This window comes from Semicossyphus pulcher, unplaced genomic scaffold, assembly GCF_022749685.1.
Source record: "Semicossyphus pulcher isolate SPU_LCO1_2020_fin unplaced genomic scaffold, fSemPul1.0.p SCAF_2, whole genome shotgun sequence".
NCBI classification, from domain to species: domain Eukaryota; kingdom Metazoa; phylum Chordata; class Actinopteri; order Labriformes; family Labridae; genus Semicossyphus; species Semicossyphus pulcher.
The window spans coordinates 8601517-8612265 of NW_027211693.1; the positions used below are offsets into that span (position 1 = coordinate 8601517).

The following is a 10749-nucleotide window of genomic DNA, read 5'->3' on the forward strand; positions in this document are numbered from 1 at the left end:
AATCTGATTGCATTTGGACTTCCTGTTTTCAGTTTTTACTGTTTAAATATTTACATTTATTGCAAGTATATTTATATGTGTCTGAAATGCAACTACACAGTATCAAGAAACAATCACATTGGTTCAGAATTAAAACTTTTAACTTTATGTGTGCTATTTATTAGAGCTATTAACATATACATAGTTTTTTATTCAGCAGAATTAAGCCTTGAACCTTAAAAAGTAAAAATAATATTTTTCCAGTTTTTCACATTAATCAATTAAGTAATAGATTTTTTTCTCTTTATCTGTTTGTTTTGGATCATTTTATACAAACATACATGTGATTCAGCAAATGTTATCAGATTTGTTTCTTAGGTACATTTCAATGTTAACTTATGATTTTAAATAAATGTATATGGTGGACAAGAGTTGCAACAAGGGTTTATAATATGGGATTGAGAGCCTATTAAGCTATCATTGGGTCTATTTAATTTCTGTTATTCCATTTGAGTGCACAAAGTGCATCAGTTTCACATGATTTGTATCTCTTAATTGGAGACTAGATACATTAGATACCACAGCAAGCTTATAAAGTCTCTCGGTAAATAGAAACCTAATTAAAGCTCATGTGAGGTTTGTGTTGATTTTGGCGCCCCCTGTGGACAAACCGTACCTCTCATCTCTTTGCTGATTTTGTCCTGTACATGCTTGTGGTGGTTTTTAACAAAAAATCTCATCCTGCTTTCTTTAACAGTCATATGTATCACTCACTTTAAATTTCTGCCCTGAAAAGTGTAAACAAAGGCAGCGTGCAGTTAATTGCTTCGTCTGACACCTACCCCCCTCCAGCAGTTTCAGGCATTAAAAGTAACTATATAGAAATAATCAATCTTGTCGCTGATGGTCTGGTTTGCTTTTGTAGGTCATATAGAGTAATCAGAATTCATTTCAGTCTGTTTCATAACCAGTGAAAAACTCCTCACAGGAGCTTTAAAGAAGAGAGAAACAGACATGGGCTTATGAAAATCACCTTAAATGAGCATCATAGACATGTCTGTGGTTCATCTGCCAGACGACATGTTCTGTATTCAAAAACCACCTGAAGGGTCATGTTGGAAAAATGTTTTCATGTTTTGGCATGCTTTCCTAAGAGGTTCATGCTCTCTCTGCAGACATGCATTCACTGCTATTCACTGAAAATGACGCTAATGAATGTCTCACATTCAGGTGAAGAGCCACAGGTGCTGTCTGACCTTATTGCAGTTCAGCTCTCATATTATCTTGTTTCAGGTACAGAGAAATGTTGCACATTGAGAATATGATTACTGTATAATATTATGATTGATTCAAGGATTTGGAATGTATATTTTAATGTTTAAAGTAATAATCTCGAAGCTATGGCCCACTGATGAAAGCCTTTTCATTTGCAGTATTACAGACTGGGTGTCTGTGGCGACTCGCGTAAAAAAAAATCACAAGCGCCGCCCAGTTAGTGACGCGTTTTCCATCACCCAGCAGTGGTTGGTCTGCCAGAGAGGGTAGGCGGAGCTAAGCGTCTGCTTTTCTGGTCTCTGCAAGTGTTGTGAGTAAACAGTAATCTACTATGGCTGAACAAACAAAGTAAAGAAGGATGACTACAGATACAACTTCAAAAATAAGTGAAAATCCAAAGAAAAAGAAACAAACTCGACGCTCAGATGAAGGCAAACAGTCTAAAAAGGAAAGCGACCGACAGCCAGGAAAATCAAGAGTTACAGCCAGAGCCAACCGCGGACGTCACACATGCAGCACTGTCTGGATATCTGGGAAGTGTGGTCCCGCAGTTACCGTTTATTGCCATAGGTGGCGCCAAAGAGAACGAAACTGAGATCTTCAAGATTATCACTTTAACACAAGCAGAATGATATTGACTCTTGAAATCCAGATCATCACAATATGATGTTAACTCAAACAGAGGCTGTATAAAACCACAAAATAGACACAATTAGTAAACTATAATGTCCTCCAAAAATACGATGCAAAAAAGAAGGAGAGACATTGAATTTAAGTGTTACATTTTTAGGACTGGTCTTAAAAATAATTCATCTTCATGATGTTTTTAGTTGAGATTAAAAAATGATGATGTTCCAACTCCAGCCTTTTGCTGCATGTCACCCTCTCTCTCTCTCTTCTACCTTTCCTGTCTGCCTAAAGGTGTCACTGTCCAATAAAGGAAACAAAAAATGCCAAATATTCTTTGAAAAAATACACAGAAACTTTAAATAATCCTTCTCATAAAATTTCCAACCATAGAGAAAAGTTAGGGGTGGTACTGACGTCTGTTGACTGTTGATAGCAGCTCTTTAATTTAAAGGAGGTGCACATGCTGAGTCGAGGCTTTCCTGTTTTAATGCTGATGCTTGGGCTGTACGGTGGTGCAGTCGTTAGCACTGCTGCATCCTGGTTCGGATGAAGTTGGCCTTTCTGTGTGGAGTTTGCATGTTCTCCCCATGCATGCGTGGGTTCCCTCGCAAGTACTCCGGCTTCCCCAGACAGTCCAAAGACATGCTCATTAGGTTCATTGGTGACTCTAAATTGCCCGTAGGTGTGAATGTGAGCATGAAGGTTTGTCTGTCAGCCCTGTGATTGACTGGCGATCAGTCCAGGGTGTACCCCGCCTCTCGCCCAATGACAGCTGGGATAAGCTCCAGCCCCCCCGCGACCCTGAACAGGATAAGTGGTGTAGATAAAGGATGGATGCTGATGCTGATGATTTGGACACATTTAAATTTTTAGTAATTCTGGAATAAGAAAGTTAATAAGGAGCAAGTCCACTTTATTAAGTGTTTATTGAAAACCCACACAAGGTGCAACACCCTTGAATGCTGCCAGGAAAATCTGAATAATAAGTAGGAGAGCTGTCTGCAATGAAAGATACACAGAACTATCAAAGACTACATTATAAGCTCCTTTTTCATTTGGTTTTAACAGCTGAAAATGCCAATATCTCAACTATTCTACAATACAAGATTACTACAATATGTCTACAGCTTTTTAATGAGTAAGAGTGACTCAGTGCTTCTGTGCTCATGAATCCCCTGTGCTCGGTGCTGGATGCTCATTTCCACAGAAGGAAGATGATGTCAACCAGCTCCTGTGTCACATTTCATTCTCAAATAAAGATGATGAGGATGTATTACCTTTCCACAGCGAGGTTTGGCTGAATAACTTCCTGTCTAAAATATATGATACAGTCAAAGTCAGTGAGGCTGAACCTCTTATCATTGTCGTTTAACACTAACAATGTAATATTTGTGGTGTTTTATTAAGTCTCTTAAGTTCTTTCTAATTCCACTAAAGCTCTTTATAAAGCAAATACCCATTCACACACTTACAAAGGCTTTCATAGGAGCGTGTAAGCCTGGTTGTACACACACACAAGACATACAAACACACTGTGCCAAATCTCCCTGCTCTCAGTTTGACCAAGGCCCACATCTCTCAGCCAATCAGGAGCCACATACAGTCAGGCCACCTGTAAGCCCACAGTCCACCCAGGAAGGATGCTTTGGCTCAGCTTGTAAATAGGATATGAAAAGATGTTAAGCTGCATAAAGCCCCAAAAATGGAAATAATTACCAAAAGTAGGAGCTTAAAGGAATGCCATTTTACCAAACCTAGTCAATAAGAGTCTATATCCAGTCCTTAATAGCTTCTGTCCAATATGACCAGATAGTTTTTCCAGTCCAGTGTGTCTACAAACTCGTTAAAATTGGACAATTCCACATGTCACTTTTCTGTCAAATGCTCATGTTCATTGCAAAAGCAAGAAGTAGTGTGACTATATGTTTAAGCAAAGGGAAATGAGTAGTTTGGATGTTAGGCTCGTATGGAAAGCGATGGAGGACAAATACTTTGTAAACTGATGCCTGAATTCATGGGTTACACCAGGTGACACGTCTTTGGCCTGCTGGCCTTTCAATATAATGGTGGGCAGGAGACAAGAGTCACTATCCCTGTAATTAAGTTCTGACTTTTTATTAAATCTGATGGTAATACCAAACATACATACATAAATACACAACGTTTTTACAGTGACTGATCATGAGGTCTGTTTCTGTGCTATCATCGAGTCACAGGATGTTGACTGTGCGTATGTGCCTGCAATTGGCTGCCTATTTTAGACAGACTTCTCCTCCTCTTCTGCAATCTGCATGTCATTGACACTGTTTTCAAAATCCATGTAACTCTGTGAAACAACAACAATCATAGAGCCAGAAACCTTCAAGCTAAAAATGATTTTGCTTGTGCGGTAAGTCTAAGACCCTTACATCATTTATGTTTTTTATGTTTCATGTGGTCTTGTCTTTTGCAGGGATTTGTGGATCCCTACATGCAGATGTTCTTTCAAAACAAGCTTACTGTACAATGTACATCATATGTGACTGCTTTAAAGAAATATAAGCACACCAGGGCATTGTTTTACCAGTGTGGTTTTATGATGGCTTCAGCCAGAACTTCCCTCAAAGCTGTCTCAGCACTAGAAGTGTCTAGATAGGTCTTGCTCTTTGAGACTATAAGTGTTTTTATAGAGGTTCAAAATTTTCAACTAGGAATTTGACTGAGGATACATTTACAACACTTTTACTACACCACATATGGCTCTAAGTTAAAGATTTGGTCCTGAAGATATTTGTTCTCTTTGGCGGCACCTTTGGCGATAAACGATAATTGCAGTACTCTTCTCACTCTAACCAGACATCCACAGTTGGCTCCGGTTGTGACTCTTGATTTTCCTCGCTGACGAGCGTCAGATTTGTTTCTTTTTCTTTGGATTTTCACTTATTTTTGAAGTTGTATCTGTGGCCTTCGATCTTTTCTTTGTTTGTTCAGCCATAGTAGATTACTGTTTACTCGCAACACTTGCAGAGACAGTAAAAGCAGCCGCTTAGCTCCGCCTACCCTCTCTGGCAGACCAACCACTGCTGGGTGATGGAAAACGCGTCACTAACTGGGCGCCGCCTGTGATTTTTTCCATGAAAGTCGCCACAGACACCCAGTCTGTAATACTGCAAATGCAAAGGCTTTCATCAGTGGGCCATTGGCTCAATCACCATTGTGTTACCTCATTCAGCGATAGTGACTTAATAGACATTTATTTAAATGAAAGTCTTTATTATTACTTTAAATATAGCACATACTGTATGACTCTTGTACTGCAATGACACACGTAAAGGTACATTTTACTTAATATTTCAATTCAAGGCCTGACAAAGTTTCTAAAAACAAAATGTCTTTAGCTTTAAGTGTCGTCTCTGTTTAATCTCAAACAGCTGCACCTGCATCATATCTTTAAAAGTACTCTGAGGTTTGTGTTTTAATTGGTCTGAATGCGGGCCGGAGATGCTCTCTGCTTCCAGGAAGCCATTAGCGAGATGAATCACAGAGCTGCAGACAACCATTGATTCTCTACTTGATGCTGTTATCCAATGTGTGCTACGGCGGCATAATGCAGGGCCGACCCCAGATCGTCCACTCGCTGATACATACATTCATAGTCAGTATACTGTCGGACATTTAGTGTCTTTTCAGTGGACATATAATAATCAGTGGGAGCAGCAAGGGGCCGTCAGAGGTCATTAATCAGGCTGAAATGTGTCTAGGTTCAATCAAAGATATTTCTGCTCATAAAAAGGATTTTATGCTCGAATATGAAACCACTTCAGTTCATTTTAAACACTTAAGTCAGTGAAATCTTTATTTTCCGGTCTGGTGGTTCGGTTATTTTGTCTCTGGGTTATTTAATCAAAATATTCACCAGCCGAGGTTATTAAACAGGTGCTTTTCCGCCATTTTTATGTCTTTATGGGATGTGTTTTTTACTGTGTTCTCTTTAAGGTATGATTGCTTCACATGTCACAAGTCTCGTGTTTTCAGCAGCTGCCGTTTAAAAATCTTGCTTGAAGGAAAACTCCTCCCTAAATGTACTTCTATATTCACAGCATTCCTGCCGCTCTTTTGTGCCTGCCCTCTAATTTACTTTTTCTCGCAGCCGCATAACTTCAGTCCGTCTCGTCTGCCATTAAAGGATTTCCTACAAGGCCCAGAATGCAACCTGCTGAGACTCTGAACTTGATGGATTTCAGCTGTGGTAATACATTATGTTACAGCAGGAGATGAAGCTGAAGTCATCAAGGAAAATGAGTCGTTCCTCTTTCTGAAATCACAGCGAGGCCTGAGGCTGCTCCGCTCGGTCTGTGGAGCCGCTGTGGACGGAGAAACTTCTTACATAAAGGTCTCTGTATGAGTGCTGAACGTGTGCACTGACGCTCGCTGTTTGCTCTAATGATTTAGCCAGATCTCAACATGATATCACATCACATCGCCAACTATTTGTCCTGTTGACCTCAGGAAGAAGACAAACAGCAAACGTACATTAAAAAGATAGAAATAGGCTTTAAAAAGCTGTTTTCAGCAGGAAGTGAAGAGACAAAGTTTTCACTTATGTAAGGATAGAAAGCACCTAAAATTGTTTAAAGTTTTATGAACCTCGATGTTTATAGAACGTGACTGTTATGGGAACCAACCTTTCCCCAAGTCTTTTTGAATCATATTTTTTTCCTCCAATTTTCTAGTATTTGAAAATTGAACGCTCAGGTCACACACAGTCTGTAAATTGATTATTTGACATGTCAAGAAGATAAACTGTGGCTCAGTGGTAAAATCGGTTGTCTCTCAATCCGAACATTTGCGGTTCAATCCCTGCTACAGTCACATGCAAAGGGAAATACACCCCAAATTGCTCCCAAAGGCATAACCATCAGTATGTGAATGTAGTTCCTGATTGGAGATGGGCACTTTGCATAGAAGCCTAGACTAGAAAAGTTCTATATAAGTGCAGTTCAGTCAGACATCTCACGTTGTGATACTTTGAAACGTGCATCGCAGCAGCAGAACATAGCTTGTGAGTGGCGTCTCGGCTCTGACCTCATCACTCCTCACAGAATTATTTCACATGCAGAAATGTGAGGAGTGAAGAGATAATATCTTAAACCCTCCGAGCTGGAGTCTGCAGGTGGGTGCTGGGGTGGTGGTGGGGCTGAAAGTATGAGCGCAGTACTGTTGCAGGGCAGCGATGGCAGCGACAGAGCAGAGGGAGAGAGCGGAGATCTTGCTGCTTAAAAAGACGCCACTTTGGGTTTGTCAGGTGATTGTGGAGAATGACGCATGTCACATGTGAAATCAGTGCAGCTTGTGTTGCCTGCCTGAACTGACTCGCAGGCGTCGCTCCATTTAATTTACCACTTAATATTTACAACAGGTGATGTAATAGAATTAACCCTGAATTGCAAAATCCATCGATGTTGTCTTCCATTTCTGTCTCTGGCTCATCTTCAATCTCCTCTTCAACTGGTCCAAAATATTGGTCCAGTTGTTCAGTCTGAAATGTGTGGTTCACGAGGGGGGATGTGTGGGTGTGGATGGGGATGCTTTGGCGGTCACACCACAGGTGTAACAAAGGTGTTTCACATGTTCAAATTCCTCGTGTGGAGGATATCATAAAACTTTGAGGCAATCAAATGTAAAACACAATATTTATGATTGATGAAACTTTGAGGTACTTTAGCATTTCCCTTTTATGCTACTTTATTTTTGTACTTTATAACATTCACTATGTTTATTTAAGAGCTATAGTTACTGCTCAAATCAAGACGTTACTACCAAAACGGTCCGTTATTAATATGACCCACTATTAGAAATTATTCTACCAAAAGTGTAGGAGGTAGTTACAGTCATCTCATCAACATTAACCAACAACATAAACATATGACTTAGATAATAATAAATCAAAAACAATGATCCAATAATACATGAACATTATTATTTAAGGAGCCTTCTACAGTGTACTTTTAATTTTGAAACTTACATACATTTTGTCGCTGGTTTATTGATATTTTTAATTGAATACTGCCTCCGTCGCTGAACATTTGTAGACTTAACTCATTAACTATTTGCAACTATACCTAGCTATACTAGACTACTGCAGATGGAAAGTCATACGAGACCTAAATTAAGTTGAACTTTAGAGGAAAAAGTGCAGCTTTGTTCAGTTTCAGCCACGTTTTAGGTCAAGTTTTAATGCATGATTCATGATTCAAGTGTAAAGGTCTGATGATCCTGTTACAAAAGAGAAACATGCTTCAGTTTAACCTGCCAAATATTTGTGCTGTTAGTTTAAACTGATGCGTAACAGGACCCTGCTGCACTTTGACTTTGATTTCACAGGTTGAGCATGTCATGTTTTAACGTTTTCACACTGAGCTTGTGGATTCAGACGCCTGTCAGTGCCAAAATATGCAGAGCAAGGCCTCTAAAAATCACACTGCCTCTGGTTAAATTACTGTGTCAATACCCAACATGCTGTAACTGCTAATCTCCCATAAAAATACCTTCAGCTTGATGTGCACACACGCTGTTAGAGAAGTGAGAAACAGATTTGATATGAATGAAATGGTTTTTGAAATGACACGACAAAGTGAGCTTGTTTAACGGTGATGGTCTCTCCATTCATGTTGAAAAACATGTGCATATATTGGCGAAAAGAGAAGGAAACTATCAGCACGTTGGCTGGATATCATGCATCCCTACTTACAATGGAATAACATGATGAATTTCATGCAAATGGAGAGGGTCCAGGCTACCTGTGCTTACATTTTGTATGTGTTCACAAGAGAGAACAATCAAAATGGCTCTAAAAATGGACAAAACATAGAGCAACATAAAATAATGGATAAATAGGGTATTTATTAAGAAGTAGAACCACTGTTAACAATGCAAAGCTGTGCAAACTACATCAAATCTACTAAAACTACTTTTGGCCAAAGCAGCAAGCATTAACAAAGAAATAAAAAGTATGGATGTGACTGCAGAGAGATGACTTTATTCCAGTTCTTCACTTTGACTTTCTCTCTCAGCAGTCATAATCCTGCACCATGGTGAAAAAGAAGGTGCACACACTCGACCAGGACTTCTTGCAGTACTCCTCTGCCAGCTTCATGTTTTCAGACTGACAGGATTTGACAGCTCTGTGTGCAGGCTGCGGGGAGGAAGGCGGATCAGTCTTCCTCTGTGTGTTTCGGAGTCTGAAATGAGCTTCCCTGTCAGCTCTTCTGCACATCCCCGCCCTGACCAACGCACTGCTGTCCTGGCACAAACTCTTCTGCTTCTTCAGAGCCCGGCTGATTTGCTTCCAGTAGAGTTTGACGTCGGAGGCGTACCGGGGACAAACAGTCGGCTTGGAGACATACTCACAGCTGAAGCTTCTTCCTCCTTTCTTGCAGGAGACACCGAGGATGAAGACGTCCTCTCCTGTTGCTGCCCAGGTGCACTCCGACTTGTCCTTAGTGACCACTTTGCCTTTAAAGGGCTGTGTGGAGACAGATTTAGGTTGACGGCCCACCTTCAGCCCTGTCCTGTCCCTGTTCTGTCCTCTGTCCACCCCTTTCCCCCTCCGTTCTTTACTCTTGTGACAGCTGCTCAACATCAGCTGATGGGAGAAACAAGCCAGGAGCAGCAGGAGGGCGACATTTGTGAGGAGAGCCATGAAACCAGCAGAAAACACCCTGTAAGAGGATAAATGCAGATTTAGATATCTGACCTCAAATCCCTTTCATTTCCCTTCTTATAAAGACTCTTTGTAATCCCTTATTAGACCTACATTTGAGAGGGAACCTGCAGAAACAGAGGGCGAACTCAAGGCTTAAGACTGACATTTTTAAGGCAATTTGGAGTGCTTTACATAAGACAGAAAAGGCATTAAGAAAAGTTATGAATAAGACACAAGGCGGAACTGAAAGTCACGTATAAACTGGGTTTTAAAAGAAATGAACAAAACACATGACAGAAAATAAGCTGAAAGAGATCAATCAGAGCAAACTGAGGAATTAAAAGTTACAGTTAAACAAAAAAAGGTTTAACAAAAGCGGCGGCAAACAATGTTTTAATCCTTTATTTAAAAGAGGCGAGGATGAAACAATCAGAACAAAGAAAGAACATGTCTTTGTTGATAGCATACAAAGTAAAACTACGGCACAACATCTGTGCATGCAGGCACACATAATGCTTAGAAGCATAAAAGGGAAACAGGAAACAAGGAGGCATTGCATTAGATTAGTGTAAGAGCTTTCAGTGTATGAGGATATTAAAGAAACATTACAAAGGTATTAAAGTAAGAAAAACCACACACATTAATACGGAGCTAATACCAAAGCAGAAGATGTAACAGCGAGGTGTTACCTTACCTGCAGTTTTCAGAGTAACTTCGGTGTAAGGTCCTGACACCTGACAGCTGAGAGTCAGATTTACCTGCAGCTGTGGTTTGCTGCTGCAGAATCGGACCTCCCTCTCTCTCTCTCTCTCTCTCTCTCTCTCTCATACACATACACACATATGCACACACACTGCATGTTTCGAGGGCTTACAAAGTTTGTCGAGTTCATACTAGTCAGCTAATTGTTAGCCAGGGCAGCCTTTGAGACGTGTTTAAATTCAAATAACTGCTTGTGAAAACATTTATCATTATTTCATTTAAGTGTCACAGCCCGGCTCAAGGCTTTATTTTACATAACTAAAAGAAAAACTTAACATTAAGACAAACTAAAGACAACAAGACCAAACAGGGTGGAAGCCAGGGGAGAGTAGTTGCAAGGCCAGGTGAGCCAAATGTCTTGATGACCTGACTCCGCCCCCCAGGCACCTGGAGGGTGATGCCTGCTCCCAGAGGGTCGA

General features: G+C 40.3%; 1 protein-coding gene across 1 annotated transcript; it reads right to left on the minus strand.

Moving 5' to 3' along the window:
• Positions 1-8932: 8932 nt before the first annotated feature.
• On the minus strand, positions 8933-10316 carry LOC138598780 (fibroblast growth factor-binding protein 1-like). Its single transcript, XM_069670633.1, has 2 exons — positions 10263-10316; positions 8933-9584 (listed from the first exon to the last, which is right to left on the minus strand). The coding sequence occupies exon 2, from the start codon at positions 9563-9565 to the stop codon at positions 8933-8935; it is 633 nt and encodes a 210-aa protein (XP_069526734.1). The 5' UTR covers positions 9566-9584; positions 10263-10316.
• Positions 10317-10749: the final 433 nt, after the last annotated feature.